The sequence below is a fragment of the Anolis sagrei genome, chromosome 10, assembly GCF_037176765.1.
Source record: "Anolis sagrei isolate rAnoSag1 chromosome 10, rAnoSag1.mat, whole genome shotgun sequence".
Taxonomy (NCBI): Eukaryota; Metazoa; Chordata; class Lepidosauria; order Squamata; family Dactyloidae; genus Anolis; species Anolis sagrei.
This window is the reverse complement of record NC_090030.1, coordinates 2877138-2895291: the sequence shown is the minus strand read 5'-3', so window position 1 is coordinate 2895291 and position 18154 is coordinate 2877138. Positions and strand designations below refer to the sequence as shown.

Below are 18154 nucleotides of genomic sequence, written 5' to 3'. Positions count from 1 at the left end.
CAGGCTGTAACCCTATACATTAGTCTTTCAGATGCCATAGACGTCTTCATTGCTGCCCTGCAATGACAACAACAACAACAACAACAATAATAATTCTGATGGACTTTCTCTTTCAACTCCAATCTTCTACTCTTTGTCTTCTCCTTTGTCTTCTCCTTAATCTTTTAACTCTTTTTTGTTGTCAAGGAGAAGCATTTTTTCTATTGCCATTGCTGGAGAAATTGGCTACGTTGTTCATTCCCTTTGGCTTTTCCAGCAAAACCAGTGTCCTTTATTAGCCCTCAAGAAGAAGAAAAGGAGGAGGAGAAGAGAGGGATGAGTGGAGAAGAAAAAAGAGAAGAAAAAGGGGAATATAAAGAGAGAAAGAAGAAGAAAGAGGAGAAAAAGAGAGGAATGAGTGAGGAAGCAAAAGGAGAAGAAAGAGGATAAAAAGAGAGGAACGAGTGAGGAAGCAAAAGGAGAAGAAAAGATGAAAGAGAAGAAAAATAGAGGAATGAACGAGGAAGCAAAAGGAGAAGAAAAGGAAAAGATGAGAGGGACGAGTGGAGAAGAAAAATGAGAAAAACAACAAGAAGAGAGGAATGAGTGGAGAAGAAAAAGGAATGAGTGGAGAAGAATGGAGAAAAAAGAAGAGAAGATAAAGAGGGAAAGAAGAAAGAGGAGAAGAAGAGAGGAATGAGTGGAGGAGCAAAAGGAGGAGGAAAAAGAAAAGAAGAAGAGAGGGATGAGTGGAGAAGAAAAAAGAAGAAAAAGAGGGATAAGTGGCAAACAAAAAGGAGAAGGAAAAGAAAAGAATGCATGAAGAAAAAGGAGAAGAAAAAAGTAATGAGTGGAGAAGAAAAAGGAGAAGACAAAGAGGAAAAGGAGAAGAAAGAGAAAAAGAGGAATGAGAAGAGAAGTAAAAGGAGGAGAAAAGGAAAAGATAAAGAGAGGAAATAGTAGAGAAGAAAAAGGAGAAGAAAGGAGAAGGAAGAGGAGGAAGAGAAAAGAAGAATGCATGGAGAAGAAAAGGAGGAGGAGGAGAAGAACAACAACAACAAGGAATGAGTGGAGAAGAAAGGAGAAGAAAGAGGAGAAGATAAAGAGGGAAAGGAGAAGAAAGAGAAGAAAAAGAGAAGAAAAAGAAGAAGCAAAAGAGAAAGAAGAAGAAAGAATGAGCGGAGAAGAAAAAGGAGAAGAAAAGAGAAGAAAAAGAAAAAAGAGGGATGACTGGAGAAGTAGAAGGAGAAGAAAGAAGAAGAAGAGGAGAGAATGAGCAGAGAAGGAAAAGGAGAAGAAAAGAGAGAAATTAGTGGAGAAGAAAAAGGAGAAGAGAAGAAGAGAGGAATGAGTGGAGAATTAAAAGGAGAAGAAAAAGAGGAATGAGTGGAGAAGAAAAAGGAGAAGTAAAAGAGAAAGAAGAAGAAGAAGAAGAAGAGAGAATGAGCGGAGAAGAAAAAGGAGAAGAAAAAGAGGAATGAGTGGAGAACAGACATTTTTGTCAACAGATTTTTCTTTTCTTAAGTAGAGACTTTGCGACACTGAATGATGGTGTCACGAAAGGATGCCTGTCCCATTGGTGGGTTATTTATTTGTCGTGTCAGGGCAGCCAGTCAGTTATACTATTACATTTCTAACAGAACAAAGTAAACAAACAGAGAAAATACAAAATGTGTGAGTTTGGTGGTTGATTAGATGTCCTTTGACCAGTATCTGGCCCCTTGGAGTGCCTCTGGTGTTGCCGCAAGAAGGTCCTCCATTGTGGATGTGGCAGGGCTCAGGTTGCATTGCAGCAGGTGGTCAGTGGTTTGCTCTTCTCCACACTCACATGTCGTGGATTCCACTGTGTGGCCCCATTTCTTCAAATTGGCTCTGCATCTCGTGGTGCCAGAGCGCAGTCTGTTCAGCGCCTTCCAAGTCGCCCAGTCTTCTGTGTACTCTCATTTGGTATCAGCCATTGGTTGAGGTTCTGGGTTTGAGCCTGCCACTTTTGGACTCTCGCTTGCTGAGGTGTTCCAGCGAGTGTCTCTGTAGATCTTAGAAAACTATGTCTGGATTTAAGTCGTTGACATGCTGGCTGATTCCCAAACAAGGGATGAGCTGGAGATGTCTCTGCCTTGGTCCTTTCACTATTGGCTGCTACTTCCCGGTGCGATACCGGCTAAGCAGTGTAATTTCTGTAGGGCGCAGACACCCCGTGATAATGCGGCATGTCTCATTAAGAGCCACATCCACTGTTTTAGCGTGGTGAGATGTGTTCCACACTGGGCATGCATACTCAGCAGCAGAGTAGCATAGCACAAGGGCAGATGTCTTCACTGTATCTGGTTGTGATCCCCAGGTTGTGCCAGTCAGCTTTCGTATGATATTGTTTCTAGCGCCCACTTTTTGCTTGATGTTCAGGCAGTGCTTCTTGTAGGTCAGAGCACGGTCCAGAGTGACTCCTCCCAGGTACTTGAGTGCGTTGCAATGCTCCCGTGGGATTCCTTCCCAGGTAATAATCCTCAGAGCTCGGGATGCTTGTCTGTTCTTGAGGTGAAAGGCACATGTCTGTGTTTTAGATGGGTTAGGGATCAGCTGGTTTTCCCTGTAATAGGCAGTAAGGGCACCTAGAGCTTCGGAGAGCTTCTGTTCAACTATTTCAAAGCTCCCTGCTTGAGTGGTAATGGCATGATCATCAGCATAGATGAAGCTCTTCTGGCAGTGGCTGGTCATTTGTGTAGATGTTGAACATGGATGGAGCAAGCACGCTCCACTAAGGCAGGCCGTTCTTCTGTTTCCGCCATCTGCTTCTCTGGCCCTGGAACTCAACTCAACATTGGTGGGTAGAAACAGTGAACCAAATAGATTTCATGTGGCTTGAAAGAGACCCAGAGGCTCAAAAGAGGCGTTTGTTTCCCCAAAGCTAGGTGCCCAAGCCATTTGCTTTCATTCCTTCTTGCTGGATGCCTTTCGTTCCCTTTGGCTTTCCCAGTGTCAGCGCATGAGAAGCATTTCCGGGCCTTATTACACGGGGGAGGAAAGCCAGCTGCTTTCTATTAGGGTTTGTTTTACTTGCGCCAAAGGTTACTTGCAAAGCACTTCCTCCAAAGTTTGCTGAATGGCGGACTCCTGCCAATCTCGCCCAGCGGCTCTCAAGCCAGGCTTTGCCATCCAAAAAGGTCATGTTGTTGTCTTTGCAGCCAGAGGAGAGAACAGGGATGCCTTCAATAACCCTTTCCCATGATTTTATAATAGTACCCAATAGGAAATATTTATAACCCAGGAATGAAAATCATGTTACACTGTTATATGGCGTAGATGCCCCTTCAGTGCAGTGGAGTAATGTGAGATATAGTTGTTGAGTTGTTTATAGTTTTCCCAATCATGCCCTGTTGTTGCATCCCAGATCAGGAAACGAGACCCTAAGATTAAATCCACCACACTGGACTGTAGGAGAAACAATCCTTTTTTATTGATGAAAAATTGGTTACAAAAGAAAGGCAAATGCAAGGTCAAAAAGCCACCATGGAAACACAGCAGTCAGGAAAATCTCTGAGCTTGAGCAAAATTCCAAAAACCATAATAGAAAAACCAGGAACCTGTTAGCATCTCACTAACCATGTACTTGAAAACTAGAAGCCTCTGGGATTAGGTAGAGAGGTGGGAGGGCGTTCGCAGCCCCTTGGAGCCCCCACTTTGCATACATTTTGCATACATGGAACACAGGAATTCTGCCAAGGCACAGCCGCAGTCCAAAACGTTGCTTGATCTAACGAGACACCCGGAAGGAGGCCTCTTAAGCCAAAGAAACTATTCCTTGAAACGCCCCTTGACTTTGAAGCCTGGGCCTGTCTCTCCTGTAATCTATTTGACCTTCGTAAAAACTGTGAATCACTCCTGTTTCTAGCTATCTGTTCCCTTCGGTTCTCATTAAAAAACCCAGGTGTGATTTCCTCTGGAGAGCTATCACGGCTGGATTCCAAAACATTTTCATCAGGCTGTTCAGTTTCACTTTCCTCGGCACTGACCTCTGCATCAACAACAGTTTCCACACTATCAGGGAGAGATACATGTTCAGTGGCTTGCTCAGTTGGAAATACAATCAGAGAATCAGGTTCACACAGAGATTGGGGCTCAGGTTCACACAGAGCAGGCTGAACCCCAATACACTGTATTGGACTGATTGCCTCAGGGCAAGCCAAAATAAACCCAAACACAGCAGAGTGCTTATCAGTAGTTTGCAGAGTGTAACTGCGCCATCTGAACTTGTGCTGCTCACTGTTTAGATAAACTCTGATTCAGTTTTCATCCAAACTCAGGAGGTTTTTAATCTTGACACGCTGCTCTATACACAAAATATATACACACACGGATCAGGATCCCTTCATCCCTTATCAGTCAATACAGTGATATACTCATGACTTAGGCAGACAGATTCATGAGCAACAGATATTGGCAACATATGTATAGTGAGAGATTTCACATGGAAAGAGAGAAAACACATGTTCGAGAAAGCATTTGCAGATATTGAGTAACGGGCATAGGAATCGCAACAACTACACAATGAGACCGGACAATGTTTTTAATGATAATTTGTTGATTTATGTTTTGTTATTGTTATGATTTTATTGATGTTAACGTTTTTATATTGTACTTGTGTTTCTATGGCATTGAATTTTGCCTTGTAAACCGCCTCGAGTCGCCGGAAGGCTGTGAGGGGTGGTATGCAAATACAGTCAATGAATAATAAATAAATGTTTCCTGCCTTCTTTTATATCAGCTGCTTGTTCATCATTAGCCAGGGACAAATGTCACATGGTCATGACTCTGCCGTTTCAGCAGGTTCCCTAAGTTGTTGTTGTTCATTCGTTCAGTCGTCTCCGACTCTTCGTGACCTCATGGACCAGCCTACGCCAGATCTCCCTGTCGGCCGTTACCACCCCCAGCTCCCTCAAGGTCAGTCCAGTCACTTCAAGGATGCCATCCATCCATCTTGCCCTTGGTCGGCCCCTCTTCCTTTTGCCTTCCACTTTCCCCAGCATCATTCCCTTCTCTAGGCTTTCCTGTCTCCTTGTGATGTGGCCAAAGTACTTCAACTTTGTCTCTAGTATCTTTCCCTCCAGTGAGCAGTCGGGCTTTATTTCCTGGAGGATGGACTGGTTGGATCTTCTCGCAGTCCAAGGGACTCTCAGCACTTTCCTCCAACACCACAGCTCAAAAGCATCGATCTTCCTTGGCTCAGCCTTCCCTAAGGTCCAGCTCTCACATCCGTAGGTTACTACAGGGAATACCATGGCTTTGACTAGGCGGATCTTTGTTGCCAGTCTGATGTCTCTACTCTTCACTATTTTATCGAGACTGAACATTGCTCTCCTCCCAAGAAGTAAGCGTCTTCTGATTTCCTGGCTACAGTCTGCATCTGCAGTAATCTTTGCGCCTAGAAATACAAAGTCTGTCACGGCCTCCACGGTTTCTCCCTCTATTTTCCAGTTGTCAATCATTCTTGTTGCCATAATCTTGGTTTTTTTGACGTTTAGCTGCAACCCGGCTTTTGCGCTTTCTTCTTTCACCTTGATTAGAAGGCTCCTCAGCTCCTCCTCGCTTTCGGCCATCAGAGTGGTGTCATCTGCATATCTGAGGTTGTTAATGTTTCTTCCAGCCATTTTCACCCCAGCTTTGCATTCATCCAGCCCCGCACATCGCATGATGTGTTCTGCATACAAGTTAAAAAGGTTGGGTGAGAGGATGCAGCCTTGCCGTACGCCTTTCCCAATCTTGAACCAGTCTGTTGTTCCGTGGTCAGTTCTGACTGTTGCTACTTGGTCCTTGTACAGATTCCTCAGGAGAGAGACAAGGTGGCTTGGTATGCCCATCCCACTAAGAACTTGCCACAATTTATTATGATCCACACAGTCAAAGGCTTTAGAATAGTCAATGAAGCAGAAGTAGATGTTTTTCTGAAACTCCCTGCCTTTCTCCATTATCCAGCGGATATTGGCAATCTGGTCTCTGGTTCCTCTGCCTTTTCTAAACCCAGCTTGAACATCTGGCAACTCTCGCTCCATGTATTGCTGGAGTCTTCCTTGCAGGATCTTGAGCATTACCTTACTGGCATGAGAAATAAGGGCCACTGTACGGAAGTTGGAGCAGTCTTTCGCATTTCCCTTTTTTGGTATGGGGATATAAGTTGATTTTTTCCAGTCTGATGGCCATTCTTGTGTTTTCCATATTTGCTGGCAAATGGCATGCATCACCTTGACAGCATCATCTTTTAAGATTTTAAACAGTTCAGCTGGGATCCCATCATCTCCTGCTGCCTTGTTGTTAGCAATGCTTCTTAAGGCCCATTCAACCTCACTCCTCAGGATGTCTGGTTCTAATTCATTCACCATACCGTCAAAGCTATCCTCGATATTGTTATCCTTCCTATACAGATCTTCTGTATAGTCTCGCCACCTTCTCTTGATCTCTTCAGCTTCTGTTAGGTCCCTGCCATCTTTGTTTCTTATCATGCCAATTTTTGCCTGAAATTTACCTCCAATGTTTCTAATTTTCTGGAAGAGGTCTCTTGTCCTTCCTATTCTGTTGTCTTCTTCCACTTCCATGCATTGCTTATTTAAAAATAGTTCCTTATCTCTTCTGGCTAACCTCTGGAATTGCGCATTTAACTGGGCATATCTCCCCTTTTCACTGTTTCCTTTTGCTTTCCTCCTTTCTTGGGCTACTTCCAGTGCCTCAGCAGACAACCATTTTGCCTTCTTGGTTTTCTTTTTCTTTGGAACGTACTTTGTTGCCGTCTCCTGAACAATGTTGCGGACTTCTGTCCATAGTTCTTCTGGGACTCTGTTTACTAAATCTAGTCCTTCAAATCTGTTCTTCACTTCCACTGTATATTCGCTAGGAATGTTAGTGAGATCATATCTAACTGGTCTGTGTATTTTCCCTGAACTCTTTAGTTTTATTCTAAATTGGGCAATAAGAAGTTCGTGATCTGAGCTACAGTCAGCCCCAGGTCTTGTTTTCACCGACTGGATGGATGTCCGCCACCTTTGACTGCAAAGGATGTAGTCAATCTGATTTCGGTGTTGACCATCTGGTGAGGTCCATGTATAAAGCCGTCTTTTAGGTTGTTGGAAGAGAGTATTCGTTATACACAGCGAGTTTTCCTGGCAAAATTCTATCAACCTGCGTCCCGCTTCATTTTGTTCTCCCAGACCATGCTTGCCTGTGATCCCAGTTGTCATTTGACTTCCCACCTTGGCATTCCAGTCTCCTGTAATGAAAATAATGTCTCTTTTTGGTGTATTATCCAGTAGTTCCTGCAGATCCTCATAGAACTGATCTACTTCTGCTTCTTCAGCAGCTGTGGTTGGGGCGTATATTTGGATCACTGTGATGTTGAAAGGCTTTCCTTGCACTCGAATTGAGATCATTCTGTCATTTCTTGGGTTGTATCCAAGCACCACTTTAGCGAATTTCTTATTAATTATGAAGGCTACTCCATTTCTTCGATGTTCCTCTTGTCCGCAGTAGTAGATCTGGTGGTCATCTGATGTGAAGTGGCCCATTCCAGTCCATTTCAGTTCGCTGACCCCCAGAATGTCTATCTTTAGTCTTGACATCTCACCAATAACAACATCCAATTTGCCCTGGCTCATAGATCTTACATTCCAGGTTCCTATGGTGTGTTGATCTTTAGAGCATCGGATTCGTCGTTCGCCTCCAGTACCGTCGGCCGCTAGCCTTCCTTTCGGCTTTGAGCTAGCTGCGTCATCACATCTGGGGCTAGTTGAACTTATCCTCTGCTCCTCCCCAGTAGCATTTTGGCCATCTTCCGACCTGGGAGTCCCATCTTCCAATGGCATACCGACATATCTCTGGTTGTACTGGTCCATTTAGTTTTCTTGGCAAGGATACTGGGGTGGTTTGCCGTTGCCTTCCCCAGGGATCACGCTTGGTCTGACCTCTCTGCCACGACTGTCCCGTCTTGGGTGGCCCTTCACGGTTTCGCTCATGACATCATTGAGGTGCTCAAGCTCCAGCGCCCCGACAAGGCGGCGATCCTTTGCTGGAGGTTCCCTAAGTTACGCATCGCCAACCACTGGTGTGTGACCACATGTCCATTCGAACTGTATTTTTGCATCAGTTATGCACAATAGGATTACTGTTGTAGTTCAGCCATTTCAGCCCATGATTATGGCTGATACCAATGTTAATGTGGACGTTGATCATAGGAACTCGGGGCCTGCAAGTCAGATTTTAAGTCCTGCAAATGATCAGTCGGTGTCTCCAACAGTTCGTGAAGGTCACATTCCAGAGAGTTGAAAGATGGTGCAAAGGAACCGGTCTCTAGGGGAAAGGGTTCAGAGACTGAAATCCCAGGTGGAGAGAATAATGAGTTTCAAGATAATGAGATGGCTATTTATTTATTTATTTATTTAGGGTACTTCTACCCCGCACTTCTCAACCCCCGAAGGGGGGCTCAGGGCGGCTTCTAATATCCATGTTTTTAATTTCCTTCTGAAAGAGAGGAGGGATGACGATGATCTAATTTCCCCGGGGAGTGAATTCCACAGGCGGGGGCCACCACTGAGAAGGCCCTGTCCCTCATTCCCGCCAACCTCGTTTGTGACAAGGCGGGGCCGAGAGCAGGACCCCGCCAGAAGATCTTAAATTCCTAGGTGGGATGTAGAAGGAGATACGTTCGGACAGGTATGCTGGGCCGGTGCCGTATAGGGTTTTATAGGTCAAGACCAGCACTTTGAATTGTGCTCGGAACTGAATCGGCAGCCAGTGGAGCTGACATAACAGGGGGGTGGTATGCACCCTGCATGACGCTCCAGTGAGTAGTCTAGCCGCCGCCCGCTGGACTAGTTGAAGTTTCCGAACAGTCTTCAAAGGCAACCCCATGTAGAGCGCATTGCAGTAATCTATTCGGGATGTAACAAGAGCGTTGACCACTGTGGCCAGATCCGACTTCCCAAGGTACGGGCGCAACTGGTGCACAAGTTTTAATTGTGCAAAAGCTCTCCCGGCCACCGCTGAGACCTGGGGTTCCAGGCTCAGCAATGAGTCCAGGATCACTCCCAAGTGGTTTCCATTTGGCTGGAAATCCTGGGAGTTGTAGTTTTGCAAGGTCTTTCACCTTCCTTGCCAAACAGCAGTGGTGCCCGCCAAACTATTGTTAGATAGATCATACATTGTTAGACCAGGACTTGGAAAGAAGTGTTGTCTCAATTACCAACGTTGACCAGACTGGCTGAGAAATGTTCCTGGGCTCTCTAATATAGGCATGAAGTCTTGCCTTCTCGCTGTAACCCTATGCCCTGTTCGGCCTTGCTCGGCCTGGTTGATAGGAGACTTAGTTTTCGTAAACTTCGGGCTGCTCAGCAGAATCTCCAAAAGTCACACCGCCTGTTACAGAAGCAGCCTGTATCAGAAACTCATGCGAGAAGGCATAGCTTCATGCCTATATTAGAGAGCCCAGGAACATTTCCCAGCCAGTCTGGTCAACGTTGGTAATTGAGACAACACTTCTTTCTAAATCCTGGTCTAACAATGTATGATCTATCTAACAATAGTTTGGCATGCACCACTGCTGTTTGGCAAGGAAGGTGAAAGACCTTGCAAAACTACAACTCCCAGGATTTCCAGCCAAATGGAAACCACTTTGTATTGTCTAAGGCAGGGGTCCACAAACTTTTTCAACAGAGGGCCAGGTCACAGTCCCTCAAACTGTTGGAGGGCCGGATTATAATTTATTAAAAAAAAAACATGAAAGAATTCCTAAGCACACTGCACATATCTTATTTGTAGTGCAAAAACAATTTAAAACAATACAATAATTAAAATGAAGAATTTTAACAAATATGAGCTTATTAGTATTTCAGTGGAAAGTGTGGGCCTGCTTTTGGCTGATGAGATAGGATTGTTGTTGTTGTTATTGTTGTTGTGTGCTTTCAAGTCATTTCAGACTCCTGAGTGAGGGCCGGGTAAATGACCTTGGAGGGCCGTATCCGGCCCTCGGGCCGTAGTTTGAGGACCCCTGGTCTAAGGTTTTCATGGCTGGAATCACTGGGCTGCTGTGAGTTTTTTGGGCTGTATTATTTATTTATTTATTTATTTATTGCACTTCTACCCCGCCCTTCTCAACCCCCGAGGGGGACTCAGGGCAGCTTACAAATGGCACAATTCGATGCCTACACAATAATACAGATAAACATATGAAAACATGAATTAAAACAGTTATAACAGTTAAAAACAATCAATTATATATCACAGTCAATAAAATCAATCTCATGCTCAATGTTCGCCAGCTCAGAATCCATAAATTCATTCCACATTGCCCATTCCTATTAGTCGTCGTTGTCCTTTATTTATCTGCCAGATTACCCAAACGCGTGGTCCCAAATCCATGTTTTTAATTTCCTTCTAAAGGAAAGGAGGGATGTCGATGATCTAATTTCCCTGGGGAGTGAATTCCACAGGTGAGGGGCCACCACCGAGAAGGCCCTGCTCCTCGTCCCCGCCAATCTCACTTGTGATAGAGGTGGGGCCGAGAGCAGGGCCTCCCCAGAAGATCTCAAACCCTGAGGTGGGACGTAGAGGGAGATGCGTTCGGACAGATACGCTGGGCCGGAACCGTATAGGGTTTTGTAGGTCACATGGTTCTTTATGGCCATGTTCCAGCAGCATTCTCTCCTAACTACTTTGTTGGTGCGCCTTTGTTTTTGAATGGAAGCATAATGGTTAACTTTTCAGTTTGGAGTTGAAAACAGGACGGGGAGGGAGTGCTTTGCTGACTTAGCAGTTCGCAGTCATTCGGCTTCCTTTAATGTGGCCCAGAGGCCCGTTGCTAAACAAAAGCCCCTGTAATAAGGCAGGCCAGTTGACATGAACTTCTGTCACCGAAAGAGACTTCAGAGCTAAGGTTTCATCCAACTAACCAACCAAACCGTCTTTTGGTTTCCCTGAGTTGTCGGGTACAGCTCCATGGACCATAATAACACAGCCACCAATTCCCCAAACAACTCTTCTTGTAATTATATGTAGACGACCTCAAAATCGTGGGCCCAGCATTCTTTGTTTATTGGAGACCTGCTGGATTCGCTTTACCTGACCTGAGTTCACAAAGTTAGGGAAAGCTAAAATTGCAAGTCAGGAGAAGTAGGTCTACGTCTAGATCTAAATTGCCAGATAATGCAGCTAAACTATATTAGAAGGATCTCTACTGATTTTATATATATTAGCTGTCCCCGCCACGTGTTGCTGTGGCCAAACTTCCCTCCCTCTTTCTCTCCTTTCCCTCCTTCCTTTGCTCCCTCTTTCCTTCCTGCCTTCCCTTTTTTTCTTTCCTTCTCTCCTTTCTTCTTTCTCTACTTCCTTCCTTCCTCCTCCCCTTTTCTTTCCATTTCTGCTTTCTCTTCTTCCTTCCTTCTCTACCTCCTTCCTTCCTTCCTTCCTTCTCTCCTTCTTTTTTTCCTTCCCTCTTTCTCTCCTTTCCCTCCTTCCTTTGTTCCCTCTTTCCTTCCTGCCTTCCCTTTTTTCCTTTCCTTCTCTCCTTTCTTCCTTCTCTCCTTCTTTCCTTCCTCCTCCCTTTTTCTTTCCATTTCCACTTTCTCTTCTTGCTTCCTTCTCTACCTCCTTCCTTCCTTCCTTCCTTCCTTCCTTCCTTCCTTCTCTCCTTCTTTTTTTCCTTCCCTCTTTCTCTCCTTCTTTATTTATTTATTTCAGCCGTATTGTTTTTATATTGCTTTCAATTGTGTTGTTATTTGTTTTATCTGATGTTTTAATTGGTTAAAGTGTTTTACATGTGGATTTTAATTGTAATTGTGGACATGTCCCTTGTAAGCCGCCACGAGTCCCCAAGAGCAGATGGTTGGCGGGGTATAAAAATAAAGTTGTTGTTGTTATTATTATTATTATTATTAAGGGCAAGAGGGAGTCAAGGAAAATGAAACCAGTTTCTGGGTGCTGAGAATAGCCTCACGGAGGGATATAAAGTTCTCACCAGGGAAAATATAGTCAGATGAAGCATCATTTCAGAATCCTGCTAAGTCCTTGTTCCTATCCTATGGAAGCCTTGCTTGGAAGATTCATGTTATGGATTTCTTGTTCATGGTTTGACTCTTTGTCTCTTGGGTTTATATACTCATGCTGTGGATTAATGCTCTCCTGTTTCTTTGGATTTTGTTATAAAAGTTTGGACTTTGCTTTTGAGCTTTGCCAAACCCTGCCTTGGAATACTTTGTTCCTGCTTATGTTCTTACCTTATTGGACTTATCTATTTTCTTAAAGCATATTTTTACCTTCCTGTTTATACTTATCTTCAATAAAAAAGGATTGTCTTCCTACTCAACATGTGGGTGATTCCTGCAACAATAGCTTCCCTACTTCACGGATTTTCACTTGGTCCTGGAATGGAACACCCGCCATAAGTGAGGGAACGTTGTATATATATTGCAGAGTAGATCCATCCTAAAATGCACAGAGGCTGTCTTGTTTAGGAAGACAACCTTTCCAAACTCTAGGGACAGTATGCTCGTTTCAACAAGCAGAATGAATTAGATTATGTAAAATGTCTGGATGCTGCCATATTTGGAAAGGGTATGCGCCATTATTTTGGCACACAGCTGAAATCCCTTTCAAGTGTTGCTTCTAGCTGTGCCCTGCCATGCGTTGCTGTGGCCCAGTCTGTCTATATGTGTTTTGTGTGTGTATATATGTGTTTATGTCTGTGTATATATTTGTGTATATATGTGTGTTTGTGTGTGTATATATGTGTGTATATATTTGCATATTTCTGTGTTTATGTGTATATGTATGTATATTGTGTATGTGTATATGCATATATGTGTGTATATATGTGTGTATGTAGGTGTATGTATATAGGTAAGGTAAAGGTAGTGCCCTGACATTAAGTCCAGTCACGTCTGACTCTGGGGTGTGGTGCTCATCTCCATTTCTAAGCCAAAGAGCCAGCGTTGTCCATAGACACCTCCAAGGTCATGTGGCCATTGGCATGACTGCATGGAGCGCAGTTACCTTCCTGCCGGAGCGGTACCTATTGATCTACTCACATTTGCATGTTTTCGAACTGCTAGGTTGGCAGAAGCTAGGGCTGACAGCGGAAGCTCACGCCGCTCCCCGGAATCGAACCTGCGACCTTTCGATCAACAAGCTCAGCAGCTCAGTGCTTTAACCGACTGCGCCACCGCCCCCCTCCCCGTATATGTATATAGGTGTATATATATGTGTGTGTATACTGTATGTGCTTGTGTACATATATATGTGTTTATATATGTGTGCAGGTCTCTATGTATATTTCTGTGTGTATATGTGTATATGTATATTGTGCATATGTGTATGCTTGTGTATATGCATACATGTGTGTGTGTATATGTATATGTAGGTGTGTATATGTGTATATTTGTGTGTGTTTACATATATATATGTTTGTGTCTGTGTGTATGTTTGCATGTGTATATGAATGTATGTGTATATGTATATATGGTTTATTTTGGAGGGTTTAAAGTCCGTTCTGGTGGGGGTTTTTGTGTTTTTAGGGGTGATGGTCACTCATTGGCTTGGTAAGTGCCTTGTGTCCAAATTTGGTGTCAATTCACCCAGTGGTTTTTGAGTTATTCGTATTAATGCCACAAACGAACATTACATTTTTATTTATATAGATATATATATATATAGAGAGAGAGCTGGTGTTTTATATATAGTTGGTGTGCCTGGCAGACAGTTTCTCCTGGATAACTAACAGTTGTGTGAGCAGCATTTTGCACAAGAGGGGTCTTTGTTCCGATCCAATATGCCTCTTATTTGGTTGTGCAAATGCCACAGAAACTCTTCTTACCCTGCAACAGAGTTATATCTTTCCACGCTTCTTTCCCTTCCCAACAGTCCTACTGGCTAGACATGCCAAACCACAAAAAACCCTAGATTGCTATGGCATTGTGCAAGCTGCAATTTGTATTGTCTTTATTTACTGTACATTGTCTTCTTGTTGTTGTTGTTCACCGCCCCGAGTCGCCTCCGGGCTGAGAGGGGCGGTCAATAAATGCAAGTAATAAATAAATAAATAAATAAATATGAGCTGTGTTTTCTAGTGTGTAATTTTGCGGATCTCCTTCGCATCCAGAAAATCTTTGAGAGTTCAAAATGCAAAACTTGACTATATAATCCAGAGTTGGAGGACTGGAATGGACCCAAACAGTGGATTCTATGTGGTTTGTATCAGGCTGCTAAAAGAATATTCCCCTGCTCGCCCCCCAAGAAAATCGCCAGAAGTCTCCCATTGGATTTGAGAAATAGGCATAGATTTAAATAGAAAATAGCAGTGGTTCTTGCAACCTTGTGGGTTTGTTTATAGGGAGGGACTCAAATCTCTCTCTCTTACACATTGCATTGCAAAAATGAACTGTCTCAACGATGGGCCGGGCTTTAGCACAGCAGGTTAAACCACCAGCTGCAATAAATCTTATCAGTTGAAAGGTTGAGAGTTCAAAGCCCGGGTCAGGGTGAGCTCCTGGCCTTTAGCCCAGCTTCTGCCTACCTAGCAGTTCAAAAGAAACGAAAACATAAGTTTTCGTGTATAGGAAACAAACAAACAAATTCATTGAATAAGTGAACCACAAACGCCATTCCCCCCTGTTAAGGCTGGATTCAAGAGGCATCGTCTTGCCGTTTGCTCCATAGGGCCCTTGCAATTTTTTCACAATGTGAAGCATTTCACAGGCATTTCCCCTCTTTTGCGCACATTGACCCCGGCTTCCTGAGAAGCGGGATGCGTCCTCTTGAGAAAGCAAGGCTGTTTGTTGGTTTTGGCTCAACAACGGTGTGTTATTGAGAAGCGAGGAAAAGGCTGTTTGGCTTCTACGCAAACAGAGGCAGGCATGAAATTCCCCACTTGTTGTGTGCATTGTGGCTCCGCGGTTGTGTTGGAAGCACATCTGGGAAGGAGCCTGGCTCCTTGGTTGGGCGTGAAATCCTCTCTCTTCCTCATCTGCACTACATAGCGTTACGCCTAAAATAATAGCATTTCCTTCTTCTTTACATTGAACTTTCAGTGATTGCATTATGGCGGCCAAACCAATGGATCTCACAGAGCCGCTGGATGTGGAAGACGTGGGAGAGGAGTTTTCAAGTAAGGAAAATTATTGTTGTTGTTGTTGTTGTTGTTATGACTGTTTTTCAGGTGTTCCAGTCTTCGGCATTGGCACCTAGAACCCTTAGGGATGAATCCGATTGCCCTCCAAATGCCCTGTTCCTGGTTTGAAAGTGTTATTTCCTGTTTAATTGTGCAATTCTCCCTTTGAAAATATTTGTCATACTCCAGAAACTTTGTTTTTGTGGCTCCTGCAAAGTAGATTGAATGGCTTGAGACTCTATGACATATTCATTGAAAAACTATTGCAAAATGTGCTATAACATGATGTCTACAAGAAACAACTTTTTCAGTTTAATACACTTTTCCCATGTTTTTAATCACACTTTTCTCCCACTCTCCCTCTTTCTGCTTCCTTCCATCCCCTTTCCTCCATCCTTCCCTCTCTCCCTCTTTCTCCTTCCATCCTTCCCTTTCTCCCTGGAGCTTTTTTCTCACGCCCTTCTCTCTCTTACCACCCTATCCTTCCTTCTTTTTTCTTTCCTCCTTCCCTTCCTCTTTTTTCTTATCATACACCTTCCTTCCTTCCTTCCTTCCTTCCTTCCTTCCTTCTCTCTTTCCTCCCTTCCCTCTTTCTCCCTCTTCCTTCCTTCCCTTCCACCCTTTTACGCTTGCTTGCTTGCTTGCTTGCTTGCTTGCTTCCTTCCTTCCTTCCTTCCTTCCCTCCTTCCCTTCTATATTCTCATCTTCCTTCCTTCCCTCTCTCCCTCTTTTTCCTTCCTTCCTTCCTTCCCTCTCTCCCTCTTTTTCCTTCCTTCCTTCCTTCCTTCCTTCCTTCCTTCCTCTCTTCCTTCCCTCTCTCCCACTTTCCCCTTCCTTCCTTCCTTCCTTCCTTCCTTCCTTCCTTCCTTCCTTCCTTCCTTCCTTCCCTTTTGTCTTTCATTCTTTCTTTCTTTCCTCCCTCCCCTCTCTCTTTCTCCTTCCCTCCATTCCCTTCCACCCTTTCATCCTTCCTTTTCTTTCCTTCCTCCTTCCTCTTTCTTTCCATTCTTCCCTCTTTCCTTCCCCTCTCTTCCTCTTTCGCCTTCCATACTGTCGTCCTTCCTTCCTTCACTCTTTCCTACCTCCTTTCTTCTTTCTCCTTCCATCTTTCCTTTCCTCCCTTTCGCCCTTCCCTTCCCTTCCTTCCTACCATCCATCCATCCATCCATCCCCTTCCTCACCATATAGGCTGGATCCCCATTGCCATGCAATGCAGTTGCAATTGTATTTATGTAGTAAGTGTAGATGCATACAATGCACTTCTAGCTGCATTATATGGTGGGGTAGATCCAGCTCCCATCTCAGTGCCAAGGTTTCAGGTCCATCTAATTTAGGCATGGGCAAACTTGGGCCCTCCAGGCTTATGGGGCTGTGGGGGGAAAGGAAAGGGCCTGAAGCTGCCAAGAATTGTGGAACTTGAGCTCCAAAACACCTGGAGGGGCCCCAAGTTTGCCCATGCTCGATCTAGTTGCATGGCTTTGCAACAACAACAAAAGTAATCTATCTGCAAATGTTTGTATTCATGCATTCACAAAGCTGTGGGAGTTTTTGAGTAACCCCAAAGTGCATACATTCGGAGAGCTGAGGCATGTCTTTGCTTGTCTTCCTGGCCTTCCCTGGCACAAAGGGGCCCTCGGTGTCCGGAGATGTGACTGTAGCCACAGAGCAAGGCGGAGAAGGGACAGGTAGCAGCCCTGAGCTCATGGCTTGGGCCTCAAAGCCGCCTCTGTCTGGCTCAGTCTGCAGCTGAGGAGCGCATTGTCTCGCCCTGTTGTCATCCACAAAAGGAAAACAAACAATTGGCCAGGGCAGGGCATGCATGGAGGAGACAATCCCCCATCGAGAACAATGCTTGGTTTTCAAACCGGTTCTCCAGCTGTTTAGCCAAAGAATCGGGGAGATGTTGAGCTTGGGTCTGCTCGTCTTGTGATGTTTCTCCAAATTGCAAATTCTACTTTTTTGCGGGGGGAGGGAGGAGACATTTCAAATTTTCTGGCATGCCATTTTTAATTTTTCATGTGCCATTCTTAACCTTTTTTGCAGACCGCAGAAACAAACTTTTTGCAGGGTTGTTGTAGGTTTTTTCGGGCTATATGTCCATGTTCTAGAGGCATTCTCTCCTGACATTTCGCCTGCATCTATGGCAAGCATCCTCAGAGGTAGTGACCTCACAATCTCTGAGGATGCTTGCCATAGATGCAGGCAAAACATCAGGAGAGAATGCCACAAGAACATGGCCACATAGCCCGAAAAAAACTACAACAACCCAGTGATTCCGGCCATGAAAGCCTTCGACAAAACTTTTTGCAGTTTAATAAACTTTTTCCATGTTTTTATGATAGGACAAGTTAGGAAATGGCATTTATAACCCAGGAACAAGAGTCGTGTTATATAGTGTCATGGTTTATTTACGGTAGCTATAACCCCCAATTGCTCTCGCTGCCGTCAATATCTGCACGATGCTCTTTTCTCCTTTTGAACAGGGAAGAAAAAGTCCAGGTTCCAGAGTTTCAAGAACTTCTTTGCCAAGAAGAAGAAAGCCAGAGCGGCGCCGACTTCTTTGGGAGAGACCAAGCTGAAGCCCAGCCAATCCAGCTCCGACCTGGCGGCCACGGACTCTGAACCCGGCTTACTCGGTTTGCCGACGGAGCCAACGTAAGGCAAAGCCTTCTTGTTCTTACTTACTTACTTAGGCAATCCCTCGCAGTCCGAGGATGATGGTCCTCCAAGTGTAGTGTCCTGGCGGTGGATCCATAGGTGGCCATGGAGCCCTATTCTTGATCTGCATCTCCTCCCGCAGTGAGGGCATTGGTTTCCAAATGGAAGGTGGTCCCGGTCGGGGTTGGCTTGACACACCTTCCTCTTTGCCCTCCATTCGTGCCTCTTCAAATTCTACAGCACTGCTGGTCACAGCTGACCTCCAGCTGGATCGCTCAAAGGCCAGGGCTTCCCAGTTTTCAGTGTCTATGCCAGAGTTTTTAAGGTTGGCTTTGAGTCCATCTTTCAATCTCTTTTCCTGTCCTCCAACATTCTGTT

General features: G+C 44.6%; 1 protein-coding gene across 3 annotated transcripts in view; it reads left to right on the top strand.

Annotated features, from left to right (window-relative positions):
- Nucleotides 1-18154, top strand: part of KIAA1210 (KIAA1210 ortholog) — a 58934-nt gene that overhangs the window by 15317 nt on the left and 25463 nt on the right. For all 3 annotated transcript variants that reach the window (XR_010910312.1, XM_067471502.1, XM_067471501.1), the window contains exons 2-3: nt 15039-15115; nt 17602-17773. Coding sequence is in view for 2 of the 3 variants with exons in the window: in XM_067471502.1 (XP_067327603.1) it covers nt 15039-15115; nt 17602-17773 (249 nt within the window). In the remaining variant the exon portion in view is untranslated. The remainder of the gene's footprint in view (nt 1-15038; nt 15116-17601; nt 17774-18154) is intronic.